At 42.2% G+C, this 17,581-nt stretch overlaps 5 protein-coding genes across 6 annotated transcripts in view; 3 read left to right on the top strand and 2 right to left on the bottom strand.

Moving 5' to 3' along the window:
• lrrc51 (leucine rich repeat containing 51) overlaps positions 1-923 on the top strand; it is a gene marked incomplete at both ends in the record, with an annotated part of 1,242 nt that extends 319 nt beyond the window's left edge. Inside the window, 2 exons of the mRNA XM_079271572.1 lie at positions 59-207; positions 788-923. Coding sequence (XP_079127698.1) covers positions 59-207; positions 788-923 — 285 coding nt within the window. The remainder of the gene's footprint in view (positions 1-58; positions 208-787) is intronic.
• A 433-nt stretch (positions 924-1,356) lies between these two features.
• On the bottom strand, positions 1,357-5,772 carry lamtor1 (late endosomal/lysosomal adaptor, MAPK and MTOR activator 1). Its single transcript, XM_079272637.1, has 5 exons — positions 5,540-5,772; positions 4,516-4,661; positions 4,339-4,416; positions 3,605-3,728; positions 1,357-3,285 (listed from the first exon to the last, which is right to left on the bottom strand). The coding sequence occupies exons 1-5, from the start codon at positions 5,579-5,581 to the stop codon at positions 3,193-3,195; spliced, it is 483 nt and encodes a 160-aa protein (XP_079128763.1). The 5' UTR covers positions 5,582-5,772; the 3' UTR covers positions 1,357-3,192.
• Positions 5,773-5,859: 87 nt separating this feature from the next.
• sfrp2l (secreted frizzled-related protein 2 like) lies at positions 5,860-9,864 on the top strand. The gene is made up of 3 exons (XM_079272011.1): positions 5,860-7,270; positions 8,271-8,351; positions 8,561-9,864. Exons 1-3 carry the CDS (start codon positions 6,745-6,747, stop codon positions 8,977-8,979), a joined length of 1,026 nt encoding a protein of 341 aa, XP_079128137.1. The 5' UTR covers positions 5,860-6,744; the 3' UTR covers positions 8,980-9,864.
• A 965-nt stretch (positions 9,865-10,829) lies between these two features.
• On the top strand, positions 10,830-12,030 carry tomt (transmembrane O-methyltransferase; the record flags this gene model as incomplete). The annotated part of the gene is made up of 4 exons (XM_079272096.1): positions 10,830-11,091; positions 11,156-11,352; positions 11,521-11,643; positions 11,833-12,030. 4 exons carry the CDS (start codon positions 10,830-10,832, stop codon positions 12,028-12,030), a joined length of 780 nt encoding a protein of 259 aa, XP_079128222.1.
• Positions 12,031-12,735: 705 nt separating this feature from the next.
• anapc15 (anaphase promoting complex subunit 15) overlaps positions 12,736-17,581 on the bottom strand; it is a 19,046-nt gene continuing 14,200 nt past the window's right edge. The window contains exons 2-6 of one of the 2 annotated variants that reach the window (XM_079271229.1): positions 14,706-14,808; positions 14,193-14,372; positions 14,010-14,069; positions 13,731-13,871; positions 12,736-13,587 (exon numbers count right to left, since the gene is read on the bottom strand). In XM_079271229.1, the coding sequence (XP_079127355.1) occupies positions 13,540-13,587; positions 13,731-13,871; positions 14,010-14,069; positions 14,193-14,312 (369 nt within the window). In that variant the 5' untranslated portion in view covers positions 14,313-14,372; positions 14,706-14,808 and the 3' untranslated portion in view covers positions 12,736-13,539. Of the gene's footprint in view, positions 13,588-13,730; positions 13,872-14,009; positions 14,070-14,192; positions 14,373-14,632; positions 14,676-14,705; positions 14,809-17,581 lie in introns of those variants that run through there. The other variant, XM_079271228.1, reaches the window with a different exon arrangement.

Raw genomic sequence — 17,581 nt, 5'->3', positions numbered from 1 at the left:
GTCTCTCACCGTACACCTGCAACATGTGTGTGTGTGTGTGTGCGTGCTTGTGTTCCAGGTTTTGTGCGAGCTGCATGAACTTCGTGTGTTGTATCTCCACGGCAATGGCATCTTTATTCTGTCAGAGGTGGACAGGCTGGGAGTGCTGCCGCATCTATACACCATCACTCTGCATGGAAATATGATAGAAACCAACAAGGCTTACAGGTGGAGAAGCTACTTACTGTGTGTTCTGTGTGTGTGTGTGTGCGTGTGTGTGTGTGTGAGATCTGTTTGTGTTTTGTTCTATTCTGTGTTCTGTGTGTGTTCTGGTTATGTTCTGATTGTGTTCTGTGTAGGACAGCACTGAAGGCCCAGGTATAAAATGCACGGCCTGCCACTGATATATATGCTGTACATATATATATATACTGTATATCAGCACTTCATACTGTCATACAGTAGAGGGGCAGAATGAGGGGTGACTCTCAGTTCAGTAACATTGTAAGTGTCTATGAAAGACACAAATGCTTGGCAAGCATGTAGATACATAACTGGTGCTTAAATGCAGATCAAGCTCATATTACAGGACGTAAGCTAGTCTGCGCAGCAACACCAGTTACATAACACACAGAGGGGCTGCTGGTTAAAAGTCTCGTCCAATGACCTGGTTTCTCATGAATAAATGTGATTACATTGCGTAGTATGTGTAGCACCAGTAAAGTAGAGATACGGTCTGCTTTCAACATTCAGTTTTCACATCTAAACAATAGTGCACATGCATGAATATGTGTTTTTCTGCGTTTAGGAATCGTGTGATCTCTGCTCTGCCTCAACTAAAGACGATGGACTTCAGTGCTGTGACACGACAGGAGCGAGTCATGGCAAAGATTTGGCATCAGAGCAACAGACGCAGCAGAGGCAGCAAGGAGACTCTCCAGTGACCGCTGACTCGCCTCCATCGTGGTGTGTTGAAACCAGCTTCACCCAAATGTTCTGTGGTCCACATCTACTGCTGGAAAACCTCATATATCGTTTCTGTGTGTATCTGTGGTGAAACCAGCACTGTATTGAATGTTTTATCCATTTTTATTTGCTGAAATTAAGTTTATTATTGGATAGTCCAAAGAGAAGTCTACACTGTGTCACTTGATATTAAAGTGCTGGAGGAAAATGTCACTGAACCATCCTGAGATACTGGCTCTAATGTTCTATAGATGCTTGGAAGATATTGTTGCAAACATAGGTGTGGGTTCTGGAATATCTTAATATTGTTATGGAGTATTCTTTTATAACAAAGTGGCATATCAGTTCTAACATTAATGACTTTCTCCGTTTCATTACTGAACCAGCCACTTCCCAGATGAGCGCACGTGGATGTAATAAGACACGTGTTTATGTTGAAAATCTTTAATGAATTAATTAAACCAAAAAAAACAAACCAAAATCCTTGAATCTTTTTGGTACTAGCCTAAGATATTACAAACATATTTCAGGTAGTATAACACATTTGAGTAACAAACAAAAACAGAGAAAAATGCCAAGAACCCATTGCAAAAAGCTCAAATCAATCGCGTGGTTGAAATAATGACGGCCTTGCGGATTGTCCCTTTAGAGACTGCAGAGCGGCTCACTCTGCTCCCTGCACACGCATGTTCACGTGCTCTCCACCGAAGAGCAAATAAACATTTAAAAACACAAATAAATAATCACAAAAAAGGGTCTCGGGATCATTTTATCTGCCGTGGTACATAGATTGTTAGCGCTCCCCCCCACACTGCTACAACGGTTAGTTTCTGATTAATATGAACAACTCAATCCTATTACAATCTGCAGCAGACAGCTTTCATTTAAAAAGCAGCCAACAGATGAAGTCTTTAAAAGTGTTCTTGCGTTTCATAAAACCATTAATTTATCGACACAAGATCCTGTCCAACCTGCCCCCCAATGAACGCTCGACAAAACGGAGGAACTTCATACAATCCATCATCTGCTTTTATATTCGATCTGAAAATTCTGTACAAAAGGCGGCATGAATACATGATATCCGTCACTGCATCTTCTACACACCAACCCTCTTCATCTCTGTATGCCTCCACTGCTATTAAATATGTGACGTTCTGGGATTGTATTTAAAGAGTCTGTAAACTCAAGAACTTGTGACCCAAGAAAACTCCCATCTTTCCTCTCCGCTGTGACATCAGTTGGGCCCCCCCCCAGCACCCTCCTGCTTGTGTTTGCATCCTCACCCACCAGAGGACACCAGTCGTCGTCAGGTCACTCATGAATTCGCCTCAACTGGGATGACAGATTACACACCGGACAACCAATAACCGACCGGTTTCACTGTCAGATTGTAAACATTACTACGGGGCAATGTCCGGTTGGCTTACTGGTTCATGTTTCGGTTGTAGTGAGACGTGAATCTTGGTGCAGTGTGACGCCAGATTACTGTGGGATGATCGATGGTCACATCACAGCTATAGCATTACAACCTTCTGAAATACAATAGCCTCTTGACACATATACCCATTTTTCTGGCTGCACTTTTCTACACTTGTTTCCCCCCCCCCCCCCCCCCCCCGGGACAAAAGAACAGAGTTCAAGACATATGAAGTGCAAACTTCATGTTGGATGTTTTCCATTCTGGTGAATGGCTAAATTACCCAACTATTGCTCTTGTGCCTATTGTACTTGTTCCATGCCACAGAGATTCCTAATTTATCCAGTTCCAGTGAAGATTGTATCAAGCATACACCGATAGCCTATGCATTGCATTGAAAAAATGCTCTTCCTTGAGAATACAGGCTTGGGAAACTAACTAAATATAGATACTGAGACGGCCCTGAAACCGCTTTAAAGATCAGCGCGATTAACAAGAAGGATGAATGTTGACTTTTCCACAGCTGTTCTGACAGTCTGTGATCCACGTACAGAGGAGGCCTTGTTGTTGTAAATATGAGAGCATGACCCACCAAGGGTCGGCCATCTTCCATTGCCCATGCTGACCATTTGTAACCGACACATAATTAAGTACACTAAAGGACAGCCGTAGGGTGCAATCCTACATTGTCTCTGTCTTTATAGCAGTCAGAGGCATAGCTAAGGAGCACAAGAACCAAGATGCTTTAATAAAGGATGAGCTGGAGGGTGAGGATGCAGAAGTGACACAGAGAGAGCGGGATGGGAGTGTGCGTGCCGGGGTTCGCAGAATCAGGGAATGGCAAACTGGACCACTAGCTCTTCTTTAGCATCCACTTTGATTTGAGAAATTGCACTGTAAGCATAAGCTGCTATCTTCGACACCTGAGAAGAAAGCAGAAGAGTTTATGAGTGTGCAAAATGAATCAAATTTACAAAGAGCAACACAAACTACTCCGCTGTGTATGACCAACAGACTGTCTTTTTAAAAGGAGGTGGACAAAAATAGTAACGACAGAAATGCATTTGATATCTTTAAGATCTATTTTCAGCCACACATTTAGTCACACCCCCACACACACTGAAACACCACACAGCTACACATGTTGCATCCTGTTTCCAAGTATCTCTCTGATGTTATATGTAGCCAACAAAAGCAGCACATGCCAACATATCTTCCACGTGTGCTAGTGCACGATTATACCTGCTGAACATCCGAGTAGGGCACCAGGTCACTTGCAAGCACTTGGTGGGGCTGGCTGGTGAGGGAGGGAAGCGCGAGGGACTTCTTCTGGGGCAGAGTGTTGCTCAACACAGCCAGCTTTGTACTGAAACAAAACACAAGCTTAAAAGACAGTGTGTCACCTTGACTGTTCAACCTCATTGCTGTGTCCTCAGAACCGGCACTTTAATCTCTGCACCTGTATTTTAGACTAAACACAGCTGCTGTGTTTGCTAGAACATCTAGCCACTAGGTGTCGTTGTATCTGAGGTTTGAAGGTAAAGTTCAAGCAAATAGGTCTATGTTGTTGAAATCCCCCCCCCCCTTCTTGAGTCGTCGGGTTGGTGTAATAACAGTTTCATTCTTAGCACATTCATGTGAGCCAACACCAACCAGTAGTTTGCAGATGAAGCTGGTTCCCTTTTTAATAGCATTTAAGTCATCGGATAAGCTTTCCATAGGCTTTAAATTAGTAAGATATGGTATAACCAAACAGAACACTGTGATACATACAGTAAACAGCACAAAAGTAAGCTGAACATCTTTAAAGTAGACTCAAATACCCAAGCTTTCTTTATAGTTTATAGGCTACCTACATGTATAATTCAGCAGATTATTGATAACCATCTTCAGACACCTTTCCCATACCCGTACACAGAAAACAACACTGCACCAGCCTTCCACAACAAATAATACTCAACCGCTCACCCACATACCTGTATTGCCGAGCTTTGTCCATGTATTCATGCTGCTCCATCATGACAGAGTCGGCTGCTGATACATCAATGATGTTCCTGACAGAGAGGAGATATTGGCAGGTTATTAAAAGGTGCTTTTTTTATATCAGGTAAACACGTGCATGAATCTGGCTCATCTATGGTTTCATGTCTTACTGTGCCGTCTTGGTGAGGATGGATGTAAGGAGCGCCTGTTCATCCGTCCTCGCTGAGGGGACACTGGTAGTGATCCAGTCTGTCCCATTTGGGGGTTTGCTGACAGGGTTCGGGTGGGGGATCAGCGGCTTACGCTCATCAGGGTCCTAGGACGGGTCGACCAGAATGAGATTAAATGAAAAAAAAAAAAGTTCAACAACCAACCATAGCAATGCATTTGTCAACATGACAATACTTGTGGTAACACACATTGTTACACTCCTCCCTGCAGACTTGCTCTAAACTCAAGTTTGCCATTCTTAAAATTAAACATGAAGGGAAGCCTCAACATAAACAAATTCACACTGATTCGAACAACAGGACTAATTTGATTGGGACTAATACACATTATTTTGGAATAAAACAGAGTGAGTAACTCTGTGTGCTAGCACAAAACTGCATCATAGGCAGAAGTGACTTGTTTCCGGAAACTAAAAATGGCTAGGTGTCATATGACATAGAAGACATCAAGAACACAGTATTCAGGACATCAATCACTTCTGCTGTTAAGGCTAAAATACAACATTTACTAGTTCACTACTAATTCTGGGTTTTTTTTTGTCACAGTTTTACAACAATTTGTTTTCAGGAAACAACGTTGATGCGAGTGGCTAAGCTATAATGTCATGCTAATCGTACAAAGTGACTGTACATAAGTTGACACATGTAACGTTACGGGTTTTCTTCTAAACATGTTTCTTTGCCTGCAGATCCGTGCAGCTCGTCTTATCTACTATCGTTTCTCAACTATGTGTTAAACTTCACAGCCTGCCTTAGCTCAGGCCTTTCCCGAAGGCTTCAACTAGCAAGCTAACGCTGCTTCTCAGGCGTCACAACAGTTTAGCTGCTTAAAAAAAAGACCACATTGTAAACTTTCACACATTACTCAAATGCATTATGTTAAAATAATTTGATATCATGGTCCTTAATAACAAATATCGTATTTATCGGGACATTTTTAGCCGGCTATCGGCTAGCTAACTACCTGCTCTGTGGTCTCGTTCTCGCTGCTGTAACAGCAACCCATGTCAGCGTCCGAGGGGCGAAACTACACAACCCCGGCTTCCCTGCTGTCCGTCAGAAACGGGCCGTATTTATCTTCTCCAACAGTCATACAACTTTTCTCCTGCTTGGTTTACTTATGCTTCATGTAAAGGTAAGGAAGCTACTGCCAACAGCAACTCCTCAGGACGAGCTATCACATGACAGTAGCTCTGGTGCAACAACACAGCGACCACTTCCGGTATATGTGAAGCAGCTGTGGAATCCGTCACGTGAGGGGGGGATTTTCAAACGTGAGTTATGTAAAAAAAAAATTAAAACATGTTAAAACGTCAGGAGCAGTGGGATAAACATACACCACCACCCAAATGAATGCTGTACGAATATTGTGCAAAGCAATATCATTTTACTATTTTAATATGTGTAAAAAATAGTAGGTATGGCAAGCTTAAACTTATGAGTTGATTTTCTGGTCAACATTATTGTTTTCTCCTTAATTGAATGCCTTATTTTTATTTATGTTCTAGCTGTCTACATTCATAATAGGCTGAGCAGAAATCAAATAGACAGCAGCAGGAGAAGGGAACAGGACAAGGCATGTTGGTGCACATGAGGAAGTCTCCCTGGAAAAAGATGAAAGGCTCTCTCACACCCTCGGGCTGATTGATGACAGAGTACCATATGCAGCGCTTCTCTAATACACAACAGTTGCATTTTATTTCCAGTTCCTAATTTCACAATAATGTTCTTCAAATATCTTCATGCACGAAAATAACTTTTTATTCCTACTGCTGATACAAAAAGTCCTGCATTAATGTCCAACAAACAAAAGCAACATTCATTGTAGTTTATTAACGTCTCTTCATTTTAATTATTAGTCATTTTAAAGTCTAGAGTCTGGCTTCATACAGCAACAAGGCAAAAAAAGATGATAAAAGCTACTTCACAACAGTTCACAACACGAATCCCAAACTCAAGAAACAAACAGTGTGTAGTAGTGATACACCGTTAAACGTGGAGGCGGGCACCAGTCTGATGGGGTGGGGATGATGACTGGGAGGCGCCTGCCCTCTCATTAACCCCCCGTTTCCTCCACACCTCCTTTGTTTACACCTACATGCCGGTCAAGTCCAGGCAGGGGGGAGCAGCAGATTTGCAGACTTCACTCGGTTCTTGTCGGGAGACACAATGTTTGTTTCCGTGCTCAGCTTTATTCTGCTGTTTGGAGTTTGCCATGCCTCGGACACGGCGGCTCCTGCCCAGCTCGGGCCGCCGTCGCTCGGGTTCAGCTCCTCTGTGCGCTCGGTGTGTAAACCCATCCCGAGCACCCTGTCTCTGTGCCACGGGATCGGCTACAGGCACATGCGGATCCCCAACTTGCTCGGCCATGACACGCTGAGGGAGGCCCAGCAGCAGTCGGCGGCCTGGCTGCCCCTCGTCTCCAAGCTGTGCCACCGGGACACCAAGAAGTTCCTGTGCTCGCTCTTCGCCCCGGTGTGTCTGCCGGAGCTCAGCGGGCCGGTCAGCCCCTGCGGGAGCCTGTGCGAGGTCGTGCGGGACGGCTGCGTGCCCGTGATGAGCGCGTTCGGGTTCCCCTGGCCGGAGATGTTCAACTGCACCCGGTTCCCGCGTGGCACCCAGCTCTGTATCCCGGCAACCGGAGAGCAGGAGGGCCGGACGCCCGAGGAGGTCAGGCACGAGGAGGCGTTGAAAGGTCAGTGGTCATCTTTAACCTACCCTTTAAAAACAAATAAACAGCTGTTGATCTATCATCACACTATATGAGTAGCTATAGTGGTCATATGTGTTATATTAATAGCTCATGCACACATTTGTCATACATATTTGTAAAGGCTATGTGCCTGTAGACCTTTTTATTAGGCCTATTTACATAACTACATTTACAAAACTATTATTAGCCTCTGGGCCTATATGTGTTGCCTGAACTATAAATTCCTATCCCTGTGCAGTCACTTTCTCCAAGGCTCTCCAACTGCACTACACCACTAGCCCAATATTACCTCTGCATGTACTCACATTTGTTTGCACAATGCACAAATTAGAGTCAACAAACATATCAGTATTTCTGCTAATACGTAAAAAGAAATATCAAGATGTTAAAGAAAAGTTGGGAAAGTGTCTCCGTTATATAGTTTGTCTAGATTTTCACCCGTAAAGTGTCCTCCTTAATTAATTACCACATTTTAGGAATAGTCATCATGTTTATGTGTGTTTCTGTTAAAAGACAAATATCCGCGAGTTTATCAATATTACATTTTTTTACTCCTTGGTATTGATATTGGCATCACCCGGCAGTTTTCAATCATTTGTGCTGTAGTACAACTAATGTGCAGTATCTATATGTATACAAGCATATATATATATATATATATATATATATATCATGCATATATATGTTATATATATAAGCAAGCAGCTTTTGAAAGTAATTTCTTTGTTATTTTCAAATTGTATTTAAAACAGTTCATCTGGTTCTTGAACTGCTGTAACTGAAACGTCCCTCCTGAAGATCAATGCAGGTTTATTTCCCCCAATCTCATCTTAAAGTTGTTTTGAATGCCTTGATCCTGGAGTTTCTGCTCAAAGACAACAGTCTCACCACCATTAGGATTTTATTTACATCCCCACCGCAGACGCTCGCAGACATCTAATCCCCTCTCTTTCCACTCTCTCTCCCCCCCCCCCCCCCCCAGGGAGTGTCATCTGTGAGGCCTGCAGTCTGGCTGCTGAAGGAGAAAGTGACATCCAGGAAAACTTCTGCCACAGTCCATATGGTGAGAACAAACTGGTGTAGTGAATGTAAGCTAAACTAACTTAAAAAATCTTTTGAGAATGGAGCAGAACAGTATAACCCTCTGTATTATAGTTCAGATTAAAAACGAAACAGGCCACAGAACAGATGATCTCATCACAGAGATAGAGAGGTTGTTTTACAATGTGTCTGAAATGTCACCTGTTAACTAGCGTTCTGTCTCCGTTTCAGCGTTTAAGATGCGTCTGGGCAGTGTGTCGGTGGTGGGAGGGGACCGTCAGCTGGTGCCTACGGCCCGCAGCCGCATCCTGAGGTGGGCAGGGGGAGGTGCGCAGAGGGCAGAAGGGATTGGAGGTGCGATGGCCCACAGCGCTTTGTGGCTGCAAGAAGGAGGCACCTGCACCTGTCCTGGCTTGGACTCTGCAGGGACAAACAAAGACAGGGGGTTAGAGGGGGAACAGATGGATATAAGACAAGCAAAAGATGGAGGAAAGGCAGTGAAAGGGGTCCAGAGTGGATGGTATCTGGCCCTGGCTCAGGCTGAAGAGGGAAGGCTGCTGCTGACTCGACTGGTGAGGTGGACCAGAGCGGACAGAGAGCTGAAGAAGTTCATCAGAGCTCTCCTTAAACAGTCTTGTCCGGCGCTGTAGACTCCCCCATGGATGCTGCTTTGTGGTCGTATGCAGTGTTTAAACTGTGTGCCGCTGATTGCTACATCATTGAATAACGAACAGTTAACAAATAGTTCCCAACTAAAACTGAATAATTTACTGATCGTTAGATACAGTGTAAATTAACCAGATAAGTTCGTAGTTATCTGTATATCTGAATACTTGCCACTTTCTTGATGAATTGTTCCTAATTAACTCTGAAAAAGTGCTCAACAACCAATCTTATTCCTTACATACATACATATTATTTTGTGTCATATCAAATCAATTAGTATCATGAATTACATCATCATAATTCAACATTCAAGTAAAACAGATCATCGTTTTACTAAAATTACTTCTTTTCAGTGAATGATTATTAGACAGAGCCTGATTGAAATTACCAATTATACAATTATTCTGAAAATCTCCCACCAGCAGTGATGATGAAGCATTATCACAAAACAGTGCAAACGTTGATATACTTCCAACTGGGGCAATATCAGTATTTTTGTGTACATTTGTGTATATAGGAGACAAAATATAACCCTTTAATCAAAGTCAAAGTGTTTGGTATGGATTGCAGGGTTTAGACTGATCTCATCACAAGTTTTCTTTTGACACATATTTGGGTTAAAGCAGTGTAATTATTGTTATTCCTGTAATGATAAAACTGTTTTCTTATACTACCTAGCCTATCATTTTATATACATGAATCATACACCATAAAAACTAGCCCTGCACGATTTTTTATTGCCTTGTAATTTACCATTTCGTTTCGCAGCAGCTTCAGTCATTTTATGAGTGAAATCACATGTTAGGAGTCAAAAGAGAACCGCTGAAAAGAAAGGAAAGAAATATGAATAATAAATCATTTGGTTCTTGTTTGGTCTCTATTTTTGCATTTTATTACATGTATTTGTTCCTAACAAGTCAACTGTAGTTTTTTTCATATTTGGCAGATTTTTGTTATTTGTTATTTTTGTTATTTTAACAAACTTCAATGAAAAAAATGTACGATTTCGTCACATTGGATGATATTCCCTTCCACTTATTTGTGTGCGTTTGTGTTTTCTTGACCTTTCCATCGTGACTCAGTGAAGAAATTTGATGCCAGACAGACATACACCTGTTGCTGTTAACTTGATATATCAAATGTCTCACACTGCCGCTCTCTGTCTCGCTGTCTCTGCTCCCATCCACACTATCGCTGTTATAAACAGCACACGAAGCTGCCTGTGTGTCTTATCAAAAATGACAAAAACTGGTGTTTAACCGCGAGTTAAAGAGTTGGTGATGTTACTGTCAACCGCCTGTCTGTTAATTAGAAATAATTACAGGACGTGTCCTGTCAAGCACGTGATACTTAAATTATTCACACCCCCAGGTCTCTTGCCTGTTCTTACACACACACACAACTCCATCTTTCTGTGGCTGAAGTGCCACTTTCATCTTTATCACCGGCGCTGCTGCTGCTCTGCACTCGCGAAAGTTTTTTAGAAAACAGGTGAGTTTTTTTTCACGGGACAGTAAGAGAGACTTTGTTATCGCATCGGTTCTGTGTGGGGCCGAATGCTCTTTATCCATATTACCTTCTTTTTCACTGCAGGGCAGCACAGTTAGATTAGATGTTAAAGATTAGATCAGATAAAATACAGTAAGTCAATGCCGTTGTAGTCCATGAATGTAAAAGCCGAGGGATAGGAGACGGAAGCACAAACGTTTGTCTGTGTATTTCTGGTACAACGTTCACGTAAAGGTTCATTTAAAGGGGCATATTCCTTTTTTTGAAGATAACTATAGGTGTCTCATGATTCTACTTGTGTGTGTTTCTCTTTATACGAGCTAGGATGGCTCCTCCTGCTATCGCTCTGGCCTTCATTCCCCTCCTGCTGACAGTTCTTATCAGGTGCCGCTTCTACTTTGTGCTGTTCTATCGGGCGGTCTTGGTCAGGATATGGAAGGACTGTGCTACTGGTCTGAGCCGCGAGGAGCGTGCTTACCAGTACGTCCTCACTCACGCCACCCCTGGAGACCCAGACAGCATCCTGGACGCCTTCGATGTCTGGTGCAGCAAAGTGGAGTTCATCAGCAACATCGGCCCTAAAAAAGGTGAGAAGATCATCTACCAGTCTGTCTACCAGCATGATTTTACATGATGTTTTTCGGGGTGTAGGGAAGATCCTGGACCGGCTGGTGATGGAGCTGAGCCCTCTGACGGTGCTGGAGCTGGGTGCCCACTGCGGGTACAGCACCGTGAGGATCGCCCGGTCTCTGCCCCTGGGCGCCCGGATCTACAGCCTCGAGATGGACTCGAGGAATGCTGCCATCGCTGAGAAAATCATCCGCCTGGCAGGGTTTGACGATGACATGGTGAGAGAGCAGAAACATGTAAACACGGCACATCCATCGCACTCCATGTACAGTAGTTTTTTTTTAACAAAAGCCCCAAATTACCTTTTTTCCACATGAATCTAGGACATTTTTCTTTCATATGGAGAGTATTGTACCTTTGAGATATTCACGAGGTATGTTCTCCAGGTGGAGCTCATTATAAATCCCTCTGATGAGGTGATCCCTCAGCTGCGGTCTGACTATGGTTTGGAAAGGCTGGATTTCGTCTTCATGGACCACTGGAAGAAATGTTACCTCCCTGATCTGCAGGTGACTAGAATAAATCACGGGAACATTCACATAATATGTACTATGAGTCTGCAGAAGCCAGTTTCTTTACACCTGAACCTGTACTTAAATAAATATGTTATAGTTGTGATCCGTCCCACTGTTACCTGGTCAACTCCCTCAGTTACATAATACTTCCTTGGTGTGTGTGTGTGTGTGTGTGTGTTACAGATGCTGGAGGGCTCTGGTCTGCTGGGAAAAGGGTCTGTGATCATGGCCGACAACGTGCTGTTCCCCGGGGCTCCAAAGTTCCTCAGGCACGTTCGCAAGAGCGGCCTGTATGAGTGGAAGGTCCACCGGGCCACACTAGAGTACAGCAAAGGCATCAGGGACGGGATGGCTGAGCTGGTGTACCAGGGAATCAAGTAGACTACACTATGAGTCAGATACACATGTTTGGAGTGGCAAGGTATGAATTGATGATGGTATAACATGTACATATGTTAAAACTGTTTTTGAAGAAAATTGTGCTGGAAATGTTAAATGTAAATTCTTCCCTAAAAAGTTACATTCACCTGAAAATTGTAGCATGTCAGAATGTATTTTTAATGACTCACTGCCAATTATTAGGGGAATTTAGTAACCACGTTACTTGTCACCACACTCTGTTCTTCTCCTCTGTCAGCTATCTAATAAAAACAGAAAAATCAGGATATGTCTTCAAAAATACCTTGTTTTGTTTTTTTGTCACAACTGCCAAATTTGAAAAAAAAAAGAGCTAATTCATTAAATATGCTCATTAAACTCAATAATATGTCACTTTTAGTGAGTTCATAATAAATGTCCTTTATGTTTAATACCAAAGAACATGTTGCCCTTTGGGTGGGAAATGTAACCATTGTCAGTTCAAATCTTTCCAGATATGAAAAAAGTGAATTATGGACATCGGAACCCCAAATCGCAAACCCCATTACTGGACTCATCTCAATGAACATTCACTCAACCTAAATCCAGCACACACCCCTTACTACCATGTTACATTACGCGCTTTTAATCAACAACAAAGGAAAATGTAGACAACAGAAAAACATGGTTTCATCAAAATGATTTCATTTAATTAAAAAAATGCAAGGCTTCTGTTCATTTCAGTACTAATAACCAAAACCTCGGGCAAGCAATCCTTTAAGATAAACATCAGAGTATTTGGACGGACACCGAGAGCGTCTCCATATTTCAATTGACATTCTTCAAAAGTAACGGCTGCTTGTTCCTCTGACATGGTTCATTAAAAAACATCGAAATGTATTTCAATAACAACTGATGAATGGTCTGAACATAATACTATTTCATAAGCGTTTATGAAGATTCCACTGGGAGTATAATATATGTAACAAAGGACTAGCAGCATACACAACACTGTGAAACCGAATCATACCACGTGGTGTGAAGTAGCGGTCAGTCTCCTTCATAGGTAACAAATTATTTAGCTGACTGAACTGTTTGTGCTCAGTCCGTTTGAAGGCTCTCCGAGAGAAGTGGCACATGACTGAAGATATGATAAGGTCAAAGTTTAGAGCCGATGCCAACTGATACCACTGTGTGGGTGTGTGTCTGACTGGTTACAAAACAGCAGGACCGTGTGTGTGTGTGTGTGTGTGTGTGTGTGTGCCAGGTAGAGGCACTCACAGTGATGTCCAACGACGTCCAGGGCCTTCACGGGCCAACTGCAGCTTGAAACGAGACACTTTGTGCTGGATCCACTCCCTCTGAAGGACATCGTGATACAAGCTTTGATTCAACTACATTCTTTTTCCTGTTTACACAAATGAAAAATATATGTCCGTGTAACTGGCAAAAGGGGGCAGCAGTCATGTTTTAAGTGGGGAGTAGAAATCCAGTGCCAGACGGCTCGATGGAGACAAAAAATTGTCATTTGTCTTAAATCATCCATTGGTCTTGGTCTTGGTCTGCTCCCTCCATGTCCACCTGACAGAAGACACAGAGCCAGATTAAAAGACTGTGAAGAAAGGCAGCTAAAAAGGAAACAACACTTATTGCAATAAAAAGTAATTTATGTGTATATTAGTTATAAAGTAACGAGACTTTCTACAAATCCTAAATCAAAGCACCTCATTGATCTCGCCGTCATCGGGCGACTCGTTGTAGTCATTCATCTCGTCCATGTCCTGCATGTCTTCTTCATCTTCCGAGTCCTCCTCGCTGTCCTCCTCATCCTCGTCGTCCTCCTCTTCCTCTTCATCGTATCCCGCCTGCGCCACAGGAAAGCCAGATAACATGAATGGAGGGAACCGTCTTACCAGTGTTCCATACTGTGGCATGGTGAAACTCAAGAACAGCATTTTGCACTTTTAATTATATCTGAAAGGGCGACACCACCAACACGCTACCTCAAAAATAGGTTTCCCAATGGGCATCAGGTTGTTGTCTTTCTCAGCAATGCTCTGCAGCTGAGGGAGAGACAGAGAGCACGTATTGAAACACGAGCGTGGAGAGAGAGAGAGAGAGAGAGAGAGAGAGAGAGAGAGAGAGAGAGAGAGAGAGAGAGAGAGTTGAAGCAGAGGTTTGTTTACCCAGGTTTGGTGCTGCTGCTCCTGCTGGTGCAGCTCGGTCTCGTCCACGCAGGGTCGGTCTAGGTTGAACCACAGGGACTCCGTTATCCGGGGGAAGAGCGAGGGGAAGAGCGTGGACATGTCTTGTCTCACGGGGACAACAACAAACACGGCGTCAGTCAGCAAGCCTGTGTGTGCCACCTTTACACAAACAAAGCAAAGCGTTAAAACCCGGGTCTACCAGACACGTAGCTAAACACCGACACGGGAGCGGTGGAAGGAAACGGTAAATTAACGTAACACATCGTTAACGTACGATCTAAAGTCTTCCTGTTTTATTTCATTCAAACTCTAAAATGTAAAGTCATCCCCGCTATTCTTCTCCGTAAAATACTACTTAATAAAATATGATATTTTACTCGTAAATCAAGGCTAAATTATAGATAGTGTAGCCTAGGTACCTGCCAATCTCTCGCTCCAGCTTTTAAAAAATTTCAAAACAAATTTAACCGGAAACTCCTGGTGTTCACCTACCAATATTTCCGGAGTCCTTCTATTCCTGTGTCCCTGCACAATGGTTCCGCCTGGGCGGCAGCAGCAGAGACAGGAAAGTGAAGCTGTAACAAAAAATGTAGGCCTACTTTGGTTAGTATGTTGATGTCGATATTAATGATCTGTGTCTTTGTGTGTATAGCAATACAAATATTCACCGATGTATGTTTTGCCCCATGAATACTGATACATATTTCAATGAACAGTGTGGGAGATAACTGTATTTGTGTCTCGAAATATATTTGTGTAAAATCATATCTATAATTTGAAATGTATTCATGTATATTCACATTCATACTGTGATATTGGCCTGTATCATTGTCATATGTTATTGACATCACTGAGGCAGGGTGTTTGTGCTCTTTTGGCCGCCTCAACCTTTTGACACGTAAAACAAAGTTTAATCTTTGAAGCAACTACTTCACAAGTGTGTGCATGGGAAACAGGATGCTCTGTCAGGGGTTGAAAGAAAGGGGACTGATGACGGGTATATGGGAAATCTGGAAATAACTACGCCGAGGGCGGCAATCTATGAAGGCCAAGGGACTAGGAAGGAACAGGGAGTCTAGGTTCCGCTGAACGTAAATATGCACAACTAAACCAATCTCATCTTGGGAGGATTTGCTTATCAATCGTCAGACGCTTCGTTGTTCCCTTGAGAGTAGGGAAGCAAGCATAGTGGCCTATGGAGTCTGGGTGAAGATGGGGGGGGGGGGGGGGTCACTGTGACCTGCTGCCACTGCAGGTCACAGCAGAGGAAGACGAGTGGGCAAGGAGACTGTGATCAATCAATCAATCTGTTTGACATGTCCGTTGTACACATTGAAACTTGTCTATTTAGCGGCTTAGGGACCGAGAGCAAAGCAGAAATCTGGGGGGGGGGGGGGGAGACCCAAGGGACAGATAAAGTCTCCCCAACCTGGGGCAGAATGGTGTACATTGCTATTGTGAAGTTAGTTGATTCAGCTTGGTGTACTCGTACTCTGTGTGATGCAAATAAACCTTCGTGAACTGAAGAAAATCCAATGTGTTCTGTGGGTGCTCGTTACTGAGTTCCTAATAGTGAGATCCTGGTGTTAAGCCAGTTATTAGGTATTGAGTCATAACGTCAAAGAATCTGATCATGAACAACGAAAATCAACCTCTACAACAGCTATTAAATTACCATATTATTCAATATTATCATAATGACATCTTCTTTTCTTTGAGAACCTGAACATGTATTTTTGCCTAATTAATTGCATTGTGAAACTTATCCATTTCCATTCTTTTTACACTGATTATAGGAAAACACTAAAGCATCAAAGTAGGGCTGGTGGATTTATTCAAATACAGAAATAAAAAAATGAAAACCCTTATTTGTATTACTCGTAAATTAAATCAAACAGTACATTGACACGGATCTTCTGTTCAATCAATAAGAAAGCTGCTGACACGATTGATATGTGTCTTTTTAAGAAGTTTCATGAGGACTTGAGGAAATGAGTAATTTCTGCAACTTCTGAGATGAACACACATACACATTTACATGTGTAAAAATGAGCCACCCACTTTAAGTGCTTGTAATGTGAAAAGTTTTAGTTGAATCAGGAGACCCCAACACAGACGAAGCAAAATCTTATCTTAACTGCCTTCTTTTTCCTCTTCTTATTGCCTTCCCAGAGGTCACACTGCCATTATACACCAAATATTAACCGCATGTGTGTATGTAAGAAAGAGCAGGGTAGACCTTGAGATAAGACAAACCCTCCTCACAGTAAGATGTAATAAAACTCAGATTATTACATACTACGCCCCTTTCTCCTTCCTTTATACTGTATATCTCAAACACTCTCACATACCAGAGGCACAGACTTTGGACTTGAAGACATATACACACACACATGCACAGATGTGTGTTTTCTAAATCTAGTTTGGTCTTACGAAGTGTATAAGAGGTGACTGGACTGAAGACGCTGATTTGAAGGATCATCCCGTGTGGAAGGAATCATCACAGACTCGAACAAGGTAAAAGTAATCTGTTCATCATTGCTTTTATAAATATTCTCATTGGTCTCAAAATAAGTTGGTCACAATTACAAATACATGTATTTAGGCTGTTGGGTAAGTTTTAATTACTTTTAAATGAAGGGCTAAACTGTTATTCAACTGTCATTGTTGTTGCTTTCCCTTGTGTTTTTAAGTTTACATCCAGGAGAACTGTATTGTATAAACATATCGTTTATTTAGAACAGTATCTTTGCAGTGATTAGCACATTGTTCCGATTTTCGATAATTTGTCACATGTGACGAAGAAATTTAATGAAGAGCTGCAAGAGGGTGATTTTTTTAAATGTTTTTTTAAAGTTGTTGTTATGCTTTAAGAGGTTAAGTAATGCATCAGCTATGTCAGAACCTGAATAAGAGATGTTCCAGTGGACTCAATGGGCCATTGTCCATTAGATATTATGTGACTTAATGATTTAAGCAATTATGAGTTAACATCATTTCCTCCAACACCAAAAAAGATTGAGTTGGCCACTGGATGTAAATAGGTTTTGTTTGAAACAGTTTCATATGGTTCTGGTATTTGAAAATGAAAACACATATTACAAATGTAGCAAATAGTGCATTTCTGTCCAGTTTGTTCCAAAATAATTTGAATGAGGAGTGTAATGTCAACAGATTGAGTTTTGTTGTTGTTTGTTGTAGACTTCTTTGCTCAGTTTTGAGTTGTACTTTAGATTGTCATTTTCAAAAAGAAAATTATTTTGAAATGTACACTCATTGATCCTATAGAACCTCCCTTCTCTGCTTCTCTGATGAAAACAATCTCTCAATGTTTGAATTGTTTTGTTCAAAGAAGCCTTGGAAGTGGG

This window comes from Melanostigma gelatinosum (assembly GCF_949748355.1).
Source record: "Melanostigma gelatinosum genome assembly, chromosome: 7".
Classification (NCBI taxonomy): domain Eukaryota; kingdom Metazoa; phylum Chordata; class Actinopteri; order Perciformes; family Zoarcidae; genus Melanostigma; species Melanostigma gelatinosum.
This window is presented reverse-complemented; position numbering and strand designations above follow the sequence as displayed.